The sequence below is a fragment of the Rhineura floridana genome, chromosome 4 (genome assembly GCF_030035675.1).
Source record: "Rhineura floridana isolate rRhiFlo1 chromosome 4, rRhiFlo1.hap2, whole genome shotgun sequence".
Taxonomy (NCBI): Eukaryota; Metazoa; Chordata; class Lepidosauria; order Squamata; family Rhineuridae; genus Rhineura; species Rhineura floridana.
In genome coordinates, this window is record NC_084483.1 from 149,000,027 (window position 1) to 149,023,963 (window position 23,937).

General features: G+C 41.4%; 1 protein-coding gene across 8 annotated transcripts in view; it reads left to right on the forward strand.

Annotated features, from left to right (window-relative positions):
- The window catches only part of BIRC6 (baculoviral IAP repeat containing 6), a 239,623-nt gene that overhangs the window by 176,823 nt on the left and 38,863 nt on the right, over positions 1 to 23,937 (forward strand). For all 8 annotated transcript variants that reach the window (XM_061624740.1, XM_061624745.1, XM_061624742.1 and 5 more), the window contains one exon: positions 93 to 261. In XM_061624740.1, coding sequence (XP_061480724.1) covers positions 93 to 261 — 169 coding nt within the window. The remainder of the gene's footprint in view (positions 1 to 92; positions 262 to 23,937) is intronic.

Genomic DNA, 23,937 nt, shown 5'->3' on the forward strand with positions numbered 1-23,937 from the left:
CTATCTTTCAGCTCACATTCTTATGACTTCCTACATTAATTAAAATTTCTATTATTAATCTAATTTTGACTCATTGTTTTTAAAATGTTCAGGTTTTGGCTAGCTACATAAATCCTGCAGGCAGTACATCAAATGGAGATGTCCAGTCCAGCCATGAAAGTAGAGGACAAAACAGCAACGCTCTTCCATCAGTTCTACTAGAGCTACTTAGTCAATCATGTCTTATTCCAGCAATGTCATCTTATCTCCGCAATGATTCAGGTAATGTACTGCTCTTTGTTTTTTTAAAACAGCATGTTCTAGTCTAGTTCATGAATTTCAAGTGTGGGAAATGAGTACTGTAGTTTGAAGTTGGACATAATTTGCTTGGAAGCAAGCAGAAGTATGATTTTGCTGCCTGATTGTTTGTGTTGACAATGCATATTTTCTCTTTCTTGATCATGTTTTCGTATGTGAAAGAACTACATGTGTACTATTTAAGTTTTTTATAAATTGTGTATATACAAATTGTGTAGTGACTGTGCAATAATAAGCACTAAAAGCTTCCATAAACACTATATAATGGTACCTGTGGCAGTGGGACTCAGAAGTTTTGCAAGCTGAGGGTCTATCAGCATGTTACATCTTTTTGCAGTGTTAGTGGCCATCCAAATATATATATAATTTTTCCTGTTGGGTGTGTGTACATATGTATGCACCTGCGCGCTCCCCACAAAGCTACTTCTGATAATCGGTGATGCTTTCGCAGTAGTGCAACTTAGTATAGGGAGTTTGTCAGAAGTGAAAATACGATTTTCCCTGTGTGCACATCAAAGCACTTTAGTGTAGAGTTTTTTAAATGAGTTGAATTTTATTTGTTCAGCCATAAGGCAAGGTCCAAACTGTATTAATGCACAATTCATTAATCCTACGATTAGTGGACCATGGATCTTTTTGGACTTGACATATTCTCTACTTCTTTTTCCTCACGATAAGAATTATTGTGATCTGAAGTTTTATATCATTAATAAGACTCTTGCAAGATGTTTGTCATCAACCAAATTAATTGTCAGGTTCTCTGGCTGCTTTTAAAATTGGTTATTATATTTTCATGACTTTGTTTCCCAGTATGCACCATGCTTCCTATATGAACTTTCTAGAGTACTCAGAAGTAGTGTATTTTGCCAGAGGTTTTTGCAGTTAGTCCCTTATCAACTTGTGCTTCGTTACAAAAAGTGATGTACTATCTACTATACATTCTCAAGTTTCTGTTTAACACTGAACCTGATTCTAGCCAAGTAAGTACCATTGATTTTCATGCAACCACTTCCATAAGTATGCTAAGAGCTACAGACTTTGTCCTGACAGAGAAGATTATCCAGTGGCCCAGCAGGTTTACATTTGTAATGCTAGGGACAGAGAACCTGTGGCCCTCTATATTTTGTAGTCCAACTCATCCTTGACCATTGGCCATGCTGGCTGGTGCTGATGGGAGTTGGAAGTCCAACAATAACTGGAGGGCCACAGGTTTCCCCATCTCTGTGTTATGCCTCCCATGGAGTCTAACATAAGTTTATGATCTATTTCTGAGTATGTCACTTAAAACAAAATTAAAAGTATTAATATCAAAAGCTCAAATTAAGCAATTCCAAACAAATCCAGATCTTTGCATGTTTTACAGAAATCAGTAGATTAAAGCAAAAGTCCTTTTTCAGACCAGGGGCCACAGTTAGCCCAAGAGAACCCACTTTCTCACATATATTTTACTCTGTGTGTGTGTTTATGCGTACGCATGCCTGTGTGGGTTTCTTTCATTTGTCATGTCCTCTTCTTTCTCATTAAAACTGGTGGTGTTGCTGTTGTAGCCCAGCTTAGGCCAGCATGACACAGATGTGTGTTGAAACACCCTTTGACATTTTATGGACTAATGGAGGAAGCAAGAGACATCTTGTTGGCTGCTGTGGGAAGCAGAATGCTAAGAACATAAGAAGAGCCTGCTGGATCAGGCCAGTGGCCCATCTAGTCCAGCATCCTGTTCTCACAGTGGCCAACCAGGTGCCTGGGAGAAGCCCGCAAGCAGGACCCGAGTGCAAGAGCACTCTCCCCTCCTGAGGCTTCCGGCAACTGTTTTTCAGAAGCATGCTGCCTCTGACTAGGGTGGCAGAGCACAGCCGTCATGGCTAGTAGCCATTGATAGCCCTGTCCTCCATGAATTTGTCTAATCTTCTTTTAAAGCCATCCAAGCTGGTGGCCATTATTGCATCTTCTGGGAGCAAATTCCATAGTTTAACTATGCGCTGAGTAAAGAAGTACTTCCTTTTGTCTGTCCTGAATCTTCCAACATTCAGCTTCTTTGAATGTCCACGAGTTCTAGTATTATGAGAGAGGGAGAAAAACTTTTCTCTATCCACTTTCTCAATGCCTTGCATAATTTTATACACGTCTATTATGTCTCCTCTGACCCGCCTTTTCCCTAAACTAAAAAGCCCCAAATGCTGCAATCTTTCCTCGTAAGGGAGTCGCTCCATCCTCTTGATCATTCTGGTTGCCCTCTTCTGAACCTTTTCCAACTCTATAATATCCTTTTAGAGATGAGGCGACCAGAACTGTACACAGTATTCCAAATGCGGCCGCACCATAGACTTATACAAGGGCATTATGATATTGGCTGTTTTATTTTCAATACTTTTCCTAATTATCGCTAGCATGGAATTTGCCTTTTTCACAGCTGCCGCACACTGGGTTGACATTTTCATTGTGCTGTCCACTACAACCCCGAGGTGTCTCTCCTGGTCGGTCACCGCCAGTTCAGACCCCATGAGCGTATATGTGAAATTAAGATTTTTTGCTCCAATATGCATAATTTTACACTTTTTTATATTGAATTGCATTTGCCATTTTTCTGCCCAATGCTGGACTAGATGAGCCAGGTCTAATCCCAGCTGGGCTTTCCTTAGGTTAATTGGTGGTGTGTCCAAAGCAGTGGGTTATTGATTTCATTGGATCTACTCTGAGTATAACTTTGTTGGATATTACCCAGCATAATTAGGTGGTTTAGTCTAAATCAGTGTCATTTGCATATGTGAATGTTGATAGTGAATGGGAAGCACAGTTGCCTCGAGCTTCCTGTGGAACTCTCATATATATTTCATTCCTTCCTTCAGTGTAGGGTTAACGTTTTCATTTCGACTTTGTGTAAGTTGTGAAAGTTCTGCATTTTGGACATTTCAAAGAGCGTGAGGCATAAGAATGTAAACACACTTCTAGATTATTAGCATTGATGAAAATAAATTTGATCCATTTCCCAGTTCTACCTTTTTCAAAACCTTAATATGAAGGCCCTCCTCACTATTATGAAAACTATAACAATGCAAGAACAAAGTCTTCTGGAAAGAAAAGCAACTCCTTGCCCTTTGAATGGAAAGAAGGAAATATTCATTAAAATAATGTGTTCCTTTCCGTTCTTTGCCTCTGACAGAGAATAGGGTCCTGTACCTTTTTTCCTTTCCTCATTAATAGTGTGATTAACATTCATTCAAAGGATATGCCTTCTGCCATTTTCCATCTACTCAAAGATTTTTAAAATTCATTCAGTTGTAATTAAGCTGCATTACGTGATTTTTAAAATAGTATTTAAAATATTTTTGTGCTGTTTTTGAGGACTGAGGTCCTTTCAAGGTAGCTCACAATAAAACTATGCATTCATAGACGAGAACTGCTTTACTTTTCCTCTAGTAATTGTTATATAGAATCTTAGTTTAAGGGGCTTATTCTGTAAACGTTGTGAATGAAGACTACTGAAGATCCCACAGCGATGGGTTGTTGCCTTTTTATTCCATCCCTCCTCCGAGAAGCTCAGGGCAGAGTATTAATTACAACTCCTGCCGTTTTATCATCACAGCATCTCTGTTTGGTACCTTAAGCAAAATGATAGCGATTGGCCCAGCATCACCCAGCAAGCTTCATGGCTGAGTGAGGAATTTGAACTTGGGGCTGATTAGTCCAAGTCAACCGCATTAGCCACTGTTCCAGACTCTGTCAAGGTTGCATGTGTCCACAGTGGAAGTGTAGAAGAAGAGAGGGCTGGCTCGAAAAATAGGCTACAACTGTACTATGGCATCCTAATATCCAAACAGTTTAGGTAACCAGAAAGTAAGACCCAATCATGATAACACTGAACTTAGTTAGCGGTTGAAAAATAGGAAGAGTACAGATAGGACTTTGTTACAGTGTAGTGTGCTCCTGTTCACTCTTCCAGCTAGCTGGCCATGCCCACCACAGTGCTCCATTTTTTTCCTCCTCCCACCCAGATTTTGCCCTACTCCACAACAGTCAGTCTGTATTCTGTGTCCACTGAGCACACTCAGTCTTCATTTGGCTGTTTTTGGGGTCCTCCTAGAGTTTGTTCCCTAAATATTTTTTGTATTTCTGCAAACCTTGGTGTTCCCCCAAGCCTGTTGATACTTCTCTCTTGTGCGTGGTTGATGCTGTTTTGGTTACATAAGCAACAACAATAGCAACCTGCACAATAGAAATAGGAGGAATTATAATATAAGACAGAGGCCATGATAGGTCAAACACTGCTGCCCTTCACCATCCCCTTGGTGAGATAACTCACTAACCCTGCCCATTTGTCAGATCAGTTCAGGTACACAGCTCCCTGAAACCTTTAACGTAAATCTTCTCCTTGTGGTTTGTGGCTGCCCCATCCTTGCTTCCCTGTGTAAGCCAAAGACCCTGCCCAGTTAAAGTATTTTTTACAAAAGTGAATCAAAGGATCCCTTTTTGCAATTCTGACATTATAGTGCATATATAGTTGCCAACTTTCAGAACTGTTTTAGCCAGTTAAGTTTCTGGCTTCTAACAGATTCATTAGTTAAATTATGAAAATAACACAAGCATACAAATTGCAAACCCCCCAAACATTACTTGCAGAATACTATACATGGCAGATTATTAGTAACAACAGTCCCAGATCTGTGCTACTTAGTGAGCTTCAAAATGAAAACTGGAGAAAATATCCATGTACAATGCATAGCTGGTTAGAGTTAAAAGTAGGGGTAGGAAAAGTTTTCAGCTTGAGGGCCGCATCCCCTTCTAGGCAACCTTCCGGGGGCCCAATGCCAGTGTGGATGGAGCAGCTTATGCAAATTTTATCTTGGTACAGTAGGCTACTTTCTACACACACCCCACTGTATTCTTCATCCAGTCAAGCAGAGACATTATCAGGACACATTCCAGGCAGACAAAAACCACAAAGCATGGCCAGTAAGGGGTGTGACCTTGTGAGAGTTCTGAGACCAAACTGAGATGCCTGGGAAGACTGTATTTGGACCCTGGGCCTGAGGTTCCCCACCCCGATCTCAAAGCTGTAACTGCAGAAATGTGCTACTGCATACAGTCCAAAATACAGTTGCTTTCTGCTGAAGGCAAAATAATGTGTTTGGTCTGTAGATGGCATTAATTTGCTGCAGTAATCTCTGAAATTACTACCAACTCAAGTGATGGACCAGGAGTAACTGCTTGATCCATTTGTTGCACTTTTTAATCGATCAAACCCTATACCCTCAATTATAAATGAAATTGTTTTAAAAGAGATTCATGTTTAAAAGAAATACATGTTCAAATAGCTCCTAATACTAAGCCCCTTAGTTGTGATTTTTTTCTGGGCACAATATAAGTGTTTGGAATGGCTCATTCAACTGAAATGCTCTGAAAAACATGCTGTAGAATTACTATTTATCTGACACAATAACAAATAGTTGCATGTTTTCACTAATATTGTTTATTTGGAAGGTTGGATATCTCTTCTCTGTAATCCTAGGGTGAAATTCAGTGATGTCCATGTGTGAGTGGAACGGTTTGGGTTTTGCCTTCCTCTCTTACTTCCACATGCCCCCAAAGTTGCTGTGGCGAGGGAGGAGAAGAAGATGAAGTCTGTTCACATGATATTAGATTTTGCCCCTCATTCATTTACAAAAGAGGAGGTTGAGAAAGAGTATACCATCCTATAATAGCATAGTTTATATGGCTATGGGGAAATGGTGAACATTGGCAGTGCTTAAATTGAAACTTCAATGAGAAATGTGGAAGGTTGATTGAGTTTAAGAATTTTAACATCTGTTTACATAAACGAAAATTATTACTTGTGCAGTTGATGTGTAGGATCTGGTTCCTTAGCTCCTTGGCAAGAATGTGCCATTAGTACAACATCCTTCATGCCGGAGTTCGGGTTCAGAAGTAATTCAAGGAAATATTAATTAGCACTGTAATATGCCTTATCCCACTTTAAGTAATTCAGAACCTCTAGGTAGAACTCTGTTTAAAAGCTTCTGCCTTTATTTTCATTCCTTCATCCATAGGCCTGTTCTTTCTTTCTGGTTCCAGATGTGGCCTCCCTGTTGCATGCCAGGGAAATAAAGCTCCTTTGCACTTCTGAAATCCTTTTTATATATCTGACTACTTGGCTAGTCTCCCAAACATTACGTTAGATCAGTGGTTCCCAACCTTTAGGAGTACGGGACCCCCTTTTTAAACTCACAAAGTTTTGTGAGCCCCACATGCTAATTGTTGTAATTTTAGTATCTGTTAACTGAAAAAAAAATACATAATGAAGTGTTAAGTAATGTCATTTTTTGTTCATCTCAACAACAAATATGATATTTATTATCTGCCCTTCACCAGAAAGTCCCAGGGCAGATTACAGAATATAAACAACTTATAACAAAATTTGAAGGATAGTCAACTTACTAGGTAACTAGGGGCTTCACATACATGTACACACACGTACACATGAGCTCCCATAACACACCCATCCACACCCATACCCAGGGACTCCCACCCCTCAAGGATGTTGTGACAGTGGCTCACTGTCTTACCATATTTCGATTTTGCTAACAAAAAAGCAAAACAAGGAATAGAAACTAAAGATAAAATCCCTTTCATCTGTTTATCAAAGGGGGGGTGACAGAGATACACACACACACACAATCTTCCATAAGCCAGCCAAAAATTACCTCTTTGTATTTGAACATTTTTATGATCCTTATGTATCATACCTCACTTACTCAGAGGGGTGGCACAGGACACCCTGAAGGTCATCTATTCTCCTTAACTATAGTGGATCAGTACAAGGTTGTTGCTTTTTAAAAGATCTGGGCCATATATAGAGTTAAGCCCCCAGATGAGAACAGGATCGAAATAACGAAAGGGGGAAGGGCTGTCCATAAATTTAAGAAGGGGATGGTTCCTTAAGCAAGGCAAGTTGGGAAACACACCGTCCTCTCCCTCCTTCTTTTCATGAGACAGCCTGAATAGTTGTTAACTCCATCACACTCAGGCATCCCCTTGCCCCCCCCCCCAGCCAGACACAGGTTTGGCCAGACACCGTCCCACCCTGACCACCTACTGCTTCCTCCCAATGTTAGCAACCCTAGGAGAAAGCCCTGCATATCACTAGTGGGGGGGGAGGAGAAGTGTGTGGGGCAGTCTCCTGCAAGCCTTCTCTCCATGGCCTTCTAATTTGGGAACCTCTCAGTAGCAATTTCAAGCCTAAGCGGAAAAAAGAGAGGGGAAGGAGTAGTCGGCTGGTTTCTCACCTGCATCCCCAGCAGGCCAGGCTGCTGCACAGGGGAGCCATGATGACGGAAGCGGCAACAGACAGCGTGCTGCTGTTCCTGCTCCTCCGTTGCCGCCCCTCCTCCTCGTTTGAGGCGGTTCCAGGAACGGAAGGATTCACCTCAGCACCATCACCTCCTCCACCCACACACCCCAATCCACCAGGGCTACCAACAGACCACGGAAGGAACGTGCGAGGGGAGGACTTGTGTGGTGTCCATGTGCGCGCACAGAAGGTGGGCAGGCGGGCGCTGAACAAGCAGTGAGCCTTCCTGAGTTTCACTCCTGAATTTCTTGAAATAATCACATATTCTTCTGCCTACTATTATTGCAGTAGTGACAGAGGCGGCATTCATTCCTCTGCACTCTTCTTCGCGGCCCCCTTTCTATTGTTCTGCGACCCCCTTGGGGGCCGAGGCCCCCAGGTTAGGAATCACTGGGTTAGATGTAACAAACATGGTTTAATTTAGAGTAAGGAATCAGTGCTTCTACTAGGTAGAGAATACTATTTTTTTCAAGGAGATTTTCTACTAAAATGTTGATTTTTTGTTTGTTTGTTTATAGTAGATTGGAACTGGAAGCATAGTTTCTGAATTATTCTGAATTTTAAAAGCTGTAGCCAAAGGAGGGTCTGGCATTACTATGAAGCATGGTCCTTTTAAAGGGTTGATACTAGATTGTGAAGAAAATGGAATTGTATGTACATTTACCTTCCGAAATAATAGTGCCCTAACACCACAATCCTTGCATGTTTACTCAGAAGGAAGTCCCTCTGGGTTCAGTGCAACTTAGTCCCAAGTATGCATCTGATTGCAGTCTAAGTTTGCATCCTTCCAAACTGTAGAATAATCTCTTTTGATTTATTAGATGGAATTTTAAGTGAGTGTGTGAGTATAGGAAAGATCTCTAGACAATCCAATATGCAATTTGGGGCAGATATTATATCAAAATAATTATAAAGTCCAGACTAAGGGCACAATCCACCTGGTTGATACACTAGGCTGAGGGGCTTCAGGATACAGCAGAGCTGCAGCATAGGAGGAAGGGTGTCAGCGGCGCTGAGCTTCACCAACAGAAGTCTCCTGTGGGTGCAGCTGGGGTCCAGCTGGCTCAGCCAAGGGTGGAGCAGGCAGAAGGCCTGAAAAAGGGCTGTTCGGGGGTGTGTGTTCCACCACATCCTGAGCTTATTCGGCTCGGTTCTGCAGCCCTCTGTCCTGGCACCTGCTTCGCTGGGAAATGGTGGCAGAAGGAAAGATGCATTTTGTTTCCTTCCACCTTCTCCTGCCAGCACAGCCAGTGTCCTCCCCTTCCAATGGCACCTGACTGGAGGTTGGATGTGGCAGCTCCTTCTTCTGGTACTGCTTCCACCAACTCCGTTGCCACCAGCCTCCTACCAAGTTGGATTGTGCCCTAGTTTAGTTGAATTTTAGTCCCATTGAAATAAATGGAACTTAAGCCATGAGTAACTTGTCCCATTAACTTCAGTGGAAAACGAAGTTCAACGAACAGTCTGGATCTTGATCAGTCCAGTGCATCTGCTTTTGGAACAGAATTGAGTTGAGGATATCAGTAGCTTCTTCCAAACATTTTATTCACTTCAAGCTATGAGAGAGCCTCCTTTTTTTAATGGAGGGCATCATTTTTGTAAAAAATTACTTTACATGGAAATTCACACTATGTATCGTAGGGCAAATATTTTTAAAATGCCATATTTTGTATAGAACATATTTCACAGGCATGGGTGAAAAATTGATATCCATAAGCAAGAATAATTGACATAACTGTCAGCAGTATAAGAATTAAAAGTATTGCTGAAGGTAGTCAATTAAAACTTTATTTACACATAATACAGTACTTTACAGTGCTCTTCCTTCTACACTTCATACATATTTGTGTAAATTTTAGCACAAGGTAGTTTTAAAACAAACCGGACTCTTTCACACCCCAGTTGTCACCTACACAGAGGAACATAGTCACAAATCCAAAAGCATAATGGGGTCAAGTAAATAAAATATTTTGTAGGAAGGTTTTATGGCACCATTATCTTTTTTAACCTGCTTATATATGCCTTGCATATTCAATGGCAGTAGAACACTATATGCATCTCCAATGTTTGCGCTTCAGCCGTCACCAGTGAGAAGTTGAATATTTATCTGTCTTCATCTACATAATTTAATAGTCTTAACTGGGTTCACAGATGTATTTTGCGGCCACCGGTCCTGTGCCTCTAAATAGGCACTTCTCACTGGAATGTGTTTGATCTTTTGAGGCTCTGTTTTCTATTGGGTAGTGTTCACCAGTCCTACTTGCCGTTGCTGGTCTGTGCACTATGTGCTGTTCAGAATTGCTAGAAAGCCATCAAAGTGTTGTGTAGATGTAAACAAAAATAATTACAAATAGATTGAACACTGTTCCAATTATTCCCAGAAGAGCTAAAATAGATTCTTCCTTTTCCTCACTCTCCTCTTGCCTTTTTACATCTTCTAGTGTTGTGATGGCTGAGCGCCTCATTTTTCCTGCAAATGTCTTCACCAGGGTTCTTACTGCTGGCTAAAATGGAGAAGAAAAAATTACTTCACATAGTAACTTGGAATTCTTTTGTTCTCTGTGTTATACATATTCTCATTCTCTCTCTTCCCCCCCCTCCTTCAGGCTCTGTGTGTGTGTGTTGTGATAGTATAGCATTTTGTTTTTCACAGTAGAGAATGGAAAATATTATGGCTTATTGCTGTACAATTTAAATTAGGGAGGATAATTTAAATTTACAAGTGTTTTCAGAATCTGTATCTGTTCTGCTTTAATATAGCTGTACTTCCTGTATTAAGACAATTGATACCAATTGTCTCTCCGCTGATAGCCCAATAACTGATATACCAAAAATATCCAGGTGTTTACATATTATGATGGGATATTGAATTGCAAATTTTTATTGTAGCAATAGTAATAAATGTGGTTAGTCTTCCTTGTTTTAGTAGGTTTTCTTCTGTATTTATAGAACAAACAAAACAGAATGCATGCAGTCCTGAAAAAAAAACTGTATAGATCATACAGATGTTTTCAGATAAAGTATCAATAGAGACTGTGCTGTTAAGAAAGGCTTGGAAAGTGTATATGTTGTGTGTAATACCAGTCATTCAGTAAATTGATTGTTTGTGATACTGAAATAGATTTAGACTGCAGTCCTGTACACATTTACTGAAGTCCCTTGAACTGAATAGGCTTATTTCTGAATAGGCACACATATAAGCATTGTTTTAAAAAAGCTTTTTGCGGCATAGTTCTGTTTATAGTCTTAATGTGTCTTGGTATGAAGTATGTAGGCGATTTACTTTAGCTGATATTTGGTATCTGATGCATTTAAATGTTACTGTTGAAAAATTCTGTTGTCAGTCTAATTGGAATGTTATGCCTAATGGTTGTGCTGGTTTACACACTTTTAACATTCAGAAATACATCCTATGTTACAACAGTCTTGGCTTCTGCTGAAGTCTCATGGTTTTTGGATTTTTGCCATTACATTTAGAGGTAAAGTGATTGTTCAATCAAAGTTAATAAATACATTTTGAATAAAGATTTTTAAAAGCCTCTCTTACCCTACATTGCATCAGGAATAAAATCTCATCAGACATGCTGCTTACTCCTCACTGCAGTGGAGAAACAGCCTTATCTTCATGGAGGGCTGTTGTTTTCACTCAGAGCAGAAATTGTATGCATGCATGAACAGTTTCTTGGTAAATTAATCTGTGGATGCGATAATGTTACAAAATCTTCGAAGAAGTGCAGGCCTTATTTCAGTTATCCACTGAAATGATGCGTTGTTAGGAAAGGAAGCCCTGCTGTGCATATCCAGGTTATATGATTCTTCCCCTTTTAAATATTGGATTCTTCCATAAGATACAATTTCTGTGCAAACAGTGAATAATATCATTAAGACTTCCAGTTAAAATTTAATCTCCCACTTCTTGTCCTGTATATGTAGCTGTTCCCCAAGACATTCCAATGGAATGATCGTTTAACATGTTCTTGATCTTGTGAACTCTCTTGAAGATGTTTCTCTCGTGTTGCTGAGTTGTAAATCCAAATGTAGCAGACGGTATTAGTCTACATTTTTGTTCAGAAAGAAGAAAGTTTTTTGTTTGCTCTGAGGTTAGAAGAGTGGCACACCTGCATTCAAAGCATCTAACAAATAATTCCAAGGCATTCCTCAGAGCATTGCATAACTTAGCAGCCAGTCATATCTGAGGAGTGGAATGACAGTGGCTTTAGTTGCATACTGTAGTGAGTGGTGACATTGATTAAACATGCAGTTGGCACTTGCTGAATAAAGAACAAGCTACAAGTCACCCTTGCAGACAGTAAATTGCATAACAATGCACGATGGTTCGGCTGTTTCATTGTCAGGCCAGTCACATTTTAATCCAGTACCAACTGTGAAAGTGTGCTGTGCAGAATAAAGCCAAGTTAGCTGGGTGTCAGGATTTTCTGACAAGTGCTGTGTTATGAATAGATAACATTAAGACATTCATGCTGAAACAGGGTTGCTGGGTATTTTTGTTTTTGGTCCATTTTAGTCTGCTTTTCATGGGCTATTGTTTGGGGACGTAATTGTCTTTTTAATATCCATTCCTCTCCCATGCTCTGTCTGAAGAAAACAGGTCAGTGTGAACGTCATCAAGATAATACAATTTACGAAACAAAATGTTCCCAGTCTGTTGTGGCAGGAAGTAATAATTTGAAATCCTTTGGTGCATGAATTCGATATGTTTGTGTTATTCACCCTGGAGCATGAGATATGTGTGTAACATTTGTTCAGATAAAAACTGAGCAATTATAGTTACCTTTTGTAAGTGGCTGTCAATGAATGGTTATTTCGTTATACATTCATTAACAGATAGGTGGAGAATGCTACTGAATGAAAACTGTATTTGCTTGCCTGCAATGTTTGTATGGTGTATAGCTGGCTTCCTTTATCTACAGATACACTCGCTCTTTGAACATTTTTATAGAAGAGACTCCTCCCAGGTAAATACTGTGGTTTCCGAGATTTTCCTCTTAAAGGAATTTAAAAGCCTCAAAAAGGTATATGCAGAATAAAAGGAGACCTGCTGTTTTAAATTTGATATGTGATGGAGTCTAATAAAATGGAAACATACTCTTAAGTCTGCAGTGCTGATTATACGGCCTTCCTCAATTAAAGCAGCATATTTTAGATGTTGCTGACTTCCTTCATACTAATTCAGCATAGCATGAAGAATCTTAAGACACTTTCATTTCTGAAAGCAATTGGGAATATGGTATTGAGACATGTTATTGTCTACATGACTTTAATTGTATCATATACGCTATTCCTATTTAAAACAAAGATGATGCATGTTTAAGATTGTGTACTGAAGCTGAGGCCATATGTTAATCTGTATATGACTGATTCTTGCAAAACAAGACTCATAAAATACGTTTAAAAAAAAAGAATTTGAATGCATGTAAGAAATTGTTAGATATATATCTCAGATATATACAGATACAGATTGCTAGAAATAATATTTTAAATTTGAAAAGAATTTAAGTAATATCCTTATACAAAATCAGTCAGCATCCCTTACTATAATAGAAATTAATGTGCAATAACAAACAAATCTCTGAATGCTGATGTGAAGCTTGAATTTCTAGAGCTATTTTTTGTCCATTGTTTACTTATTAACTGGGTTTACTGGTAAAAACTGAACAAACGCTATATTTATTCTAATCTGGCTTCAGCAACATCTCTGGTATCCAAATTTGAAAACCACTTGCTGGAAGCCTCAGGAGGGGAGAGTGTTCTTGAACTCAGGTCCTGCTTGCGGGCTTCCCCCAGGCACCTGGTTGGCCACTGTGAGAACAGGATGCTGGACTAGATGGGCCACTGGCCTGATCCAGCAGGCTCTTCTTATGTTCTTATGTTCAAATAACTGTGTGCTTTGTCAAAATAATCTAACATTTCAATCCTTGGTAAAGTAAAATATCAATATTCAAGCTAAATGTACATTTAAAGATTTGTTTAGAGACCTTTTGTCCTTCTCTTGGGTGCTAGTTCTTTGCATGATCAGCTAGGACTTTAATAGTTCAAGGAGAAGGGAAGCCCAAAGTTTCTGGGCTGGCCTGGAATCCTTTTTGTTCCCCTCTTTGCTTCAGCCTGATGATGGAATGCCAGGTGACACTTCATGGAGGGAGAAGCTGGCTTCTCAGCAGAGCTGTTTGTGTTGGTGGCCCTGCATCTCATCTCTTCTCTCCTCTCCTCCCTTTGTTTAGTTAAGAATGAATATTCTATCCTCTTAAAATCAATAGTCAATAATTTATTATTACTAAATTGGAAGAGTCTGTGTGAGTCTACTCCCACCCACCCCAAACTAGCCTCTGTTGGCTGTGGTTTTCCTGACTGAGAATTGTTTGAATGTTTTCCATTCTTAAATGGAAAGCATCTTTCCACCCACTTATATTCTACACATGAATATATGAAGGGACTGTTAACAGCAACAGCAACTTGTTGCGTCTAACGTAAGTTACGTGGTCTGCATGATTCTTACTTACAGGATGAAAAGGCAATCTGGTGCTGCCTATAGCCTGCAATTTCTATATTTTAGATATAATTTAAGATTAAGATATACTGTGAGAGAGTCCAGAAGTTACACTAAATCATAGCTAAGTGTTATGAAAAAAGGTACAATGCCTCAGGCTTGTGTGCTTCCCCTACCTCCCCCACTACAACCTGAAGGAGGAGTTCAGAAGCTTTGCTTCTGTTTTTACTTAACCACAGCTTGTCTTGTTGCTCAAGCTAACAAGTTTTGATTAATGTTTGTTGTACTTTATTTATACTTTATTTGACATAAATTAAGTTCAAACTGTGGCTGGTTTGTCTGAACAAATAGTTAACATTAACCATAGTTAATAGGGCTTGACTGACATGGTAAACTGTGGTTAGACTGATATGGTAGACTGTGGCTAATGAAAATTGGAAGCAGGTGAGGGAGCATGTAAGCTCAAGACTATGGTTTAGAAGAGCCTTTCCCAACCTTTGGGTCCTCAGATGTTGCTGGACTACAGTTCCCATAATTCCTAACCTTTGGCTGTGCTGCCTGTGGCTGATGGGAGTTGGAGTCCAGCAACATCTGGGGACCTAAAGGTTGGGAAAGGCTGGCTTAGAATGATGTCTGAATATAGTCAGTACATCCGTTTGTTACTTCCATTTTTTGATGCACTTCTACAAAATATATTAATTTTTCTTGTTTGTACCACAAGAATCTCTCCTTTTTACTAGAGCAATAAAACTATGAATAAGAAGGTACTGCTGTTTCTTCCATCCTTCCAAGTTGCTAAAAGCCCAAGGAGAATGTGCTTGAAATTATTTCTTTAGCGGTATTTTTAAGCTGCTTTTCTGGGCAATACCATCCAAAGTGGCTTACAACATTTAAAACCCCCATTGTGGAAGACAATTTTGCACTTAAGAGTTCATCTGTGGTTGCTAGATAGTGAGATTACACTGAATTAATGTAGAACTGCTACCTTTTAATTCCACACATTTTAACATGGAAGCGTTTGGAGATACAAAGTGGAGAGGAAATGTGGGCAAATAAAACTTACAAGGACTTGAAATATATTTCAGACCAGATGGATTCATTAAATAATTGAGAAGAGTATATTTACTTTACTTGTGTAGGGAAATTGAACTATTGGAATTCAGCACTATGACACGAGAAACAGTATTACAAAATTTGTAGGGACCAAATAAGTGCAATTACAGATAGAGAACAGATTTGGTTTAAAACAATTTGTGTTACCTAAAGAGCTAAAATGCACTATAGTATGTTGTTAGCAACAAACTTCAGACTGCAATACGAATCCCCAAGCCTATCATTAAACTTTCTTCTATCTGGCTATCTTAATTGTGTCTGTCTCTGTAAATCACACTCATCACAGCTGAAACTATTACAGTTCTTTTGCCAATAACCTCAGTGTTACAATAATCCGTGGCAGATTTCCTAAGACTTTTTTTGCAGTTCACATCCAATTATGCCTTACTGCACAAAATAGTTGAATGGGGAAAAATGAAGAGGAGTCAGTTGCCCATTTTCCAAAGAAGGATAGAGGGAGGTTTAAATAAACATGATTAGCAACGTTAAATAAAAAAGTTGCAGTGAAAAGGAATAATTACACAGCTGCCCATAGGCAGGTCTGTGAATGTGCTGCAGTTCCATGGGAGCAAAGAATGATATTGAAAGCAGAATTAAGTTTCCTGAGAATCTTCGCTTTCATTTTTGGAAAGGAAAAAAAACTTTCAAGTCTCTATTGTTGCTTGAAAGCGTGTGAGCAACAGCTGCTGAAATCTCAGAAACCAAAGGAATTAGTGAATGTGAATTTCAGTAGCTGGGAGAGAGGCTTCCATGCCCCTTCCCTTTCCTATGACATTGCAGAACTAATTGTGCAAAATTGAAAAACTGAAAGTTACAGAAATATAATAAACATACCTGGAGTATTCAAGTAGCAATTTTTAACACTGTGGTGGATGCCATTCAGCTAAACACAAATGTGTAAAATAATCTGATATTAGTTGTAGTGATTACTGGATTCACTTGGTAATAGAAGAGATTAATGAGAAGAGAAATTTACATGTTGATGTCTTTAGCCAAGCCTGTTCCCTATGACCGTAGCTCAGTTTACTCTCTTTCCCTAGAGAGAGCTAGGGACTCTCTTCCTCTCAGAAACCGGAAAGGAACAGAAGCTGCTTGGTCAAACCTGGCTTATATTGCAGGAGTTTTCTGGGCAGCTACGTGTGTTCAAATTCCCAGTTTTCCAGTCTGATCTCATCAACAGTGTGAATTTTGCAGAGTCCTAAAACGGAGCTGTTATAAGTCTTATGTTTAAGAAGGTAGGCTTTGTCTGCAATTGCTTTTTGAAAACCAAAAAGTGTCTGTCTGGGACTACTTATCTCATTTTTTAAAACTAGTTCAGCTCCTTACTAGATGAGACTGCTAAAGGCTGGAAGAGCTACAGGTTGAAGTCAGATGTAACTATAAACCATAGTTTGTTACAGGATCATATGCTTCAACCTTCCTTGTCACAAGAAGATTTGAAACATTGTTCAGACCCAGAACTGTGCTTAAAGCTAAGTATGGTAAGTATATTGGGGGGAGGGGGTTACCTCTGACACGGATGCCAGATGGGGCCCTCAAGACTTTCCCCAGGCCACGCCCTGCCTCTAGGCTACACCCTCCCTCACCAGGTCGTATCCCTCATGAGCCTTGCTTCATGCTGTCCTTGAGTGCTTTTGCCTGACTGGAATGTGTCTTTGAACTCTGATTATGTCTCATTTGCCTGGATAGAGAGATGTGGGTGGGGGTGTAGAAATCGGACTTTTGTGTAGCCAGAATGTAGCATTTGTTGCTCTGCCCTCCCTTGCCCCCTACTGGTATATGGCCCTTGGAAGGTTGCCTATGGGAGAATGCAACCCAGCATCTGAAAAAGGTTCCATTCCTCTGGTATAGGAAAAATGCTAGGATCAAAAAGCACAATTTGAAATTGCCTTGTTGCTCTAAACATAACTAAACAGTTGGTGTAGTGGTTAAGGTGTTGGACTATGACCTGGGAGACCAGGGTTCGAATCCCCACACAGCCATGAAGCTCACTGGGTGACCTTGGGCCAGTCACTGCCTCTCAGCCTCAGAGGAAGGCAATGGTAAACGTCCTCTGAATACTGCTTACCATGAAAACCCTATTCATAGGGTCGCCATAAGTCGGGATCGACTTGAAGGCAATCCATTTATATATATAAGCACAGTTTGTTTGGGTTTGTACATAACAATAGGTTAGTTGAAAATGGAAGTTAACGTTTCCAATCTCCTCGCTGTGAGGCTTGTTTGTGTAATCCTAAACTGTGAGAAAATCAATCACACAAGAGTAGGTTAGCAGTTACGCAGGAAGGCAGAGTCATACCAGACATGATTGAAAGAGAATACCAAGTGCGAGAAGCAACAGTATGGCTACAGAGTTAACCTTTTCATGCAAGAACTGGAAGTGACCTGGAAATGTATAGATTGGGGTAGCCAACAAGGTGTCTTCCAGATCTTTTGGACCACAATTTCCATCATTTTGGACCATTCACTATGCTGGCTGGGGCTGATGGGAGTTGCAGTCCAAAACATCTAGAGAACCCCATGTTGTCTCCTGCAGATATACAGACTGACAGGGTCAGCAGGATTCAGAAAACCTCTGATGGGTGAGTAGAGCTCACTAAAAGATAGCAAAGAGAATTCAACAAGTCTTCAAGTCAGAGAATATGGTAAGAGAAATGATTCTCAATTCAAGAGTGACAAGTCCTGCCATTTGGCCTCCATTGTAGAGTATGTGAATAAAGGAGCATCATTCAGTAGTGTTTAAAGGTCTTGCATTTGTGTAATTTGAATCCCCAAAATAAAAATGATTAGGTTAATTGGGCTTCAGCTGGAAAGAGTTGTAGTTGTTCCAAAGTGCTAATATAATTCTATTTTTCTTTTCATTTTCACATTCCTTGACCACCTTTATGATGCAGAGGGGCTCTCAAAAATGTGTTTCAGATTTTCAGACTGCTGGCCATGTCTTTGAAGCTAACAAGCCCCAATTGTTGTGTTACAAGGAATGATTTGATAACCATTGTCAGAACTGAAAGTTATTGTTCAAATAATTAGTAGTAAAAAAACCCCACACATTAGTTGGAGGATGCTTGCAAATACCAGTTGCTGGAAACTGCAGGAGAGGAGAGTGTTCTTTGCACTCAGGTCCTGCTTGCTGGCTTCCCATGGGCAAATGGTTGGCCACTGTAAAAACAGGATGCTAGGCCATTGGTCTGATGCAGCAGGCTCTTCTTATGTTTTTATATCATTTTTATTGTTGCAGCAATACATTAACTTTACCTACCTTTTGGCTTAATGTTTTGATATTAAAATTGGGATACAGTAGCATTTTTGTCACAGATAGAGCTGCTAAGCTGTCTGTAAAGAATGAACGCACTTAAAGTGATTTCTTGTTTCTTCGTTCAATAAATGATGTCCTACCTATCTTATACAGAGTTCTCCGAGCAAGCTCTTCTTTCAAAAGCAACAGACTGTAGAGTGTTAATTAGACATTTATAACAGACTTGCCTCCAGTTGTTGCTTAAATAGAAAACGCAAAAGGCAGCAGAGCATGAAGTATTTGGAACTGATGCTATAGCCTCAAGCATAGACTGTGTTCATATATTATATGTTTGGAAAGGTGTACTAAGGAAGCAGAGATAAGGAAAGTCTACCACTCTGAATTATTTAGAAACATGGAAACAAAAGCTTGACCTTTGTTTTGAAGTTAAATTGTTAAGATTTTCTGAAGTGCTAAATATTTGGCTGATTCTATATAGCAAGACCAATATTAAATATTTTAGTGGAATACAATATCTTTCCTTTTTAAGGACTATGGCCACTATTTTAAATTTTTGGAGTGTTTTTGAGAATCTAAATAACTTTAAGACCCTGAGGGTTTCAGGCTTGACATTATTAGTTCATGGCCTTAGAACAGGTAGTCCTCAAGAATTACTGGTTATTGCATATTCAGTGAATGGCACAGTTGCTCCAAAAAGATGCTCTTTGGAGATTTTCTCTGCTATGAGCTGCATAGGGCATGGTTCTGCATCGTTGTAGTATTGGAAATGAATGTCAAACTTAAATTTCGTTAAGCATGGTTTGTAATCCTTATGCTTTATGGTACTTGAGGAACAGAGGCTTACAAAGACACCTGTCTCTTTTCATTTAATATTTCATTCACTCAAAAATAGTTTTGAGTTGAAGCTGGCTATATTATTGTTACACCAATGTTGACAGATGTATAGCGTTTTGTTAAGCAGCTTTCCCATTTTTGTACTATTTTTTCAGTTTAAAAGACTCATCCAAAGTATTACCTTGTGTTGATCAGTTGAGTGATTGTTATAATTGTATGACTTCTAGCAAATCCTCACTGTGAGGTTTCTATCTGGAAACCCATGTCCTCACTGTGGGAGGCTGTGTGGGTCTAGAATTGTCCTCCACAGTCACTTACGGACCCACCGTCTCTTGGAAGACAATCTTACTCGACCACAAGTGATCACCAGTGAATGAACGATGACTCCTATAGAAACTAGTGGTCTTCCAAAATCAAGCCACCCCCCTCCCCGATTTGGGAAGGCCTTTTGCTTCCCCACAAAAGTGGTGGTTCAGTGCATTTCATGGATAGGTACAAAATTTTAAGCACTTTTTGCACCGTCTGTTTTTTCAAAGCCCTCCCTGTGTAGGCTTGTCAGTAAAAGCATGGAAGGCTCTGAAAGAGTGAATTAGGACACTTGACAGGTTCCTCATCTGCTCTTTCAAAGCTCTTTCAACTCACTGGCAATATGCACAATTGATGCATAAAGGATGTCTCTAATGTCTACTATTTCCTCTGAAATTCTGAGATATATCACACCCCAAATCCTTTTTTTTTTTTTATTTTGCAAAAACCAGGATAGATAGCCTGACTAATATTCAAAGGGAGGGAATTCCACAGGGTAGGTGCTGCCACACTAAAGGTCCATTTCCTATATTGCACAGAACGAACCTCCTGATAAGATGGTATCTGCAGGAGGCCCTCACCTGCACAGCACAGTGATCAACTGGGTATGTAAGGGATAAGACGGTCTTTCAGGTATCCTGGTCCTGAGCTGTATAGGGCTTTGTACACCAAAACTAGAACCTTGAACTTGGCCTAGTAGCAAATGGGCAGCCAGTGCAATTCTTTCAGTAGCAGGGTGACATGTTGGCGATATCCTGCTCCAGTGAGCAGTCTCGCCGCCACATTTTGCACCAGCTGCAGCTTCCGGACCAATCTCAAGGGCAGCCCCACATAGAGCGCATTACAGTACAGCCTGGAGGTTACCAGTGCATAGACAACAGTGGTCAGGCTATTCCAGTCCAGAAACGGCCGCAGCTGTCTCACCAGCCGAAGCTGGTAAAAGGCACTCCTAGCCACTGAGGTCACCTGGGCCTCTAGTGACAAAGATGGATCCAGGAGCACCCCTAGGCTATGGACCTTCTCTTTCAGAGGGAGTGCAACCCCGTCCAAAGCAGGCAACTGACCAGTTATCCGAACTTGGGAACCACCAACCCACAGCGCCTCCGTCTTGCTAGGATTCAGACTCAGTTTATTGGCCCTCATCCAGCCCACCACCGAGTCCAGGCAGTGGTCCAGGGCTTGCATAGCCTCTCCCGATTCAGACGTTACGGAGAAATAGAGCTGGGTATCATCAGCATACTGCTGACACCTGGCCCAAAAGATCCTGATGACTGCTCCTAAGGGCTTCATATAGATGTTAAACAGCATGGGGGACAAGATGGTACCCTGCGGTACCCCACAGCACAGCTGCCAGGGGGCCAATGCTCTGAGAACGGCCCTGGAGATAGGATCAGAACCACTCTAAAACAGTGCCTCCAATACCCATCTCACCAAGTCAGCCCAGAAGGATACCATGGTCAATGGTATCAAAAGCCTCTGAGAGATCAAGTAAGAATAACAGGGTCGCACTCCCCCTGTCCTTCTCCCGATAAAGGTCTTCCATCAGGGCGACCAAGGCTGATTCAGTCCCATAACCAGGCCTGAAACCAGACTGGAATGGGTCAAGATAATCTGTTTCATCTAAGAGTACTTGCAGTTGCTGCGCCACAACCCTCTCAATCACCTTCCCTAAAAAGGGAGTATTTGCAACCGGTCGGTAGTTATCACAAACCAATGGGTCCAGTGTGGGCTTTCTCAGGAGTGGTCGAATCACCGCCTCTTTCAAGGCAGCTGGAACCACTCCCTCCCGCAATGATGCATTGACCACACCCTGGATCCACTCGGGTCAGACCCCCTCGGCAAGCTTTAATAAGCCAAGAAGGGCAAGGGTCGAGAAGACACATTGCTGGCCGCATCATCGCAAGCACCTTGTCCATGTCATCAGGCCGCAACAACTGAAACTTTCTCCAAGAAATTGCAGCAGATGTTACACTGGACATCTCATTGGGGACTACAGTATATGTAGATGGGGCATCAAGACTGCTACAGAGGCGAGCAACTTTACCCTCAAAGTGCTTGCAAACAATTCACAGTGGGCCTCCGAAGGGTCTAAGACTCCATTTCCTGGAGTTGATGTCAACAGACCCTTGACAATACAGAAAAGCTCCACCAGACGGCTACTTGAGGATGCGATTGAGGCAGAGAAGTGGGCCTTCTTCACCACCCTCACCTCCACACAGTAGGCACGATTATGATGTTTTACTCATGCCCGATCAGCCTCACAGCACGTCTTTCGCCACTTGCACTCTAGCCATCATCCAGCCTGTTTCATTGCCCTTAGGTCACTGGGGTACCAAGGTGTAAGCCGGGCTCCACAGTGCCGGAGAGGGCGCTCAGGGGCAACCGTGTTGAGAGCCCGATGTGCCTCGATGTTCCACAGCGTGACAAGGGCTTCAACAGGGTCACCTGCTCTATCTACTGGGAACTCTCCCAGGGCATTCAGGAATCCATTGGATTCCATTAGTCTCTGGGGGCGGACCATCTTAATCTGTCCACCCCCCCTGCAGGGAAGGATCAGAGCCATAAGTCTAAACACCAGGAAGTGATGTGTCTGGGTGGGCAGGTAGCAGACAGTTGTGAAGAATCATCCAACATCATTACATACAGCTGGAAGATAACAGATAAGGTCCAGTAGTAGGCCCATCCCACACTGTCAGGCGGAAGATCTCCCACAGTATCCAGGTGGGCAAAGTTGGGTGTAAATAAATGATTGGTGTAAATAAAATGTTGACAATTGTCGCTGGGATCTAAAGGCCTACACATTGAAGCCTGTAAGCCTCTGTGCTTTCTGGGATAGTCCCAGCATGTGCACCACCCCAACCAAAGTGCCACAGAAGGTTAGAGGACTTCTGGAGCAACATTCCAGTAGCCACTTGAAGATGCTTCTGCCCCAATTTCAGTGGTTGTGGTTGGAAAAGAATAGATGAAGTGGAGGGACTGACCACCATCTGGGGCGGAGGCCTAGATGTTTGGTCCTTGTCCCCTGTTTCAGCCCTTCTGTTTCTTCAGCATTTAATGGTTTGGTGATGCTGTTATTGAATGCCAGATCAGTCCATAATGCAGCTATGCTCATCCACAACTTGATCATGGATGAAGGGGCTGACCTGGCATGTATTATGGAGACTTGGATGGGTGAGCCTGATTCAGTACAACCCCAGCCTAGACTGGGGGGTTGCAGGAAGGTGTTGCTGTTGTCCATAAAAGCACCATCTCCTTTACCACAAAACCTCTTGATCTTGGGATGGACTTAGAGGGGTTGTACCTGGTGCTGGGCCAGAGAAACAGACTGGACATGCTGCAGCATCCCTAGCCAAGCTGTCCAAGCGTGGTGGTGCAGAATTCCAGGATGATAGTCATGGGTGACTTCAGTCTTCAGAGACTGCTGTTGGGTCAGCTCAGGCCTTCATGGCCTTCATGGCAACCATGGAGCTATCTCAAATACACTGCGTAGTGTAAAACTTTGACATAGTCTTTATCCTAAGTGATATGAAGGATGGTCTGAAGGTAAGGGGGGTGGTCAGACCATTATTTGGTGAAGTTTGGACTGGTAATGGCAATCCCCCCCCCTTTAAGGTTGGTGGCCCGTTTGGATGGCCTGCCCTTGGAGACTGATGGAACCTAATGTGTTCCTGAATGCTCTGGGGGATCTTCCAGCAGAGAAAACTGAGAATCCTGTCAAAGCCCTGGTCTTGCTGTGAAAGATGTGGTGAGATGAAACAGGCTATTGACATAATTACTCCAAAGCATCCATTCTGGCACTGTGGAGCCCAAGTGGCTCCTTGGTATTCTGGGGAGCTCAGGCTATGAAGCAAGCCAGATGATGACTCCTGTAGGAAGAGTGGGATATAAATTTAATTAATGAATTAAGCAGAACTCTTGCTCCAAAGCTGACCAAACACTGGTTAGTGCACATAATCGTGCCTATCATGTGGCAGTGTGGGCTGCGAAGAACACGCATTGCATTGCATCATCTAGTAGCCAGCTGGCAGAGGTATTTCAGACTGTGTGGTGGTTACGGACTCCCACTGTGGGGGAGGGACCTCTGGAGCATTTTGAGGATAAAGTTACTTGACTTTGGAGTGACCTTGACTCTACAACTGTTGCAGTTCCTCATCCAGTGCTAGAGTCAGTAATGTGTTGTGGGATTGTTTTCAGCTTATGCAGTCAGCTGCTGTGGACATGGTGCTGGTGGCTATATGCCCAGTCACATGCCCTCTTGACCGCTGTCCCTCCTAGCTTAAT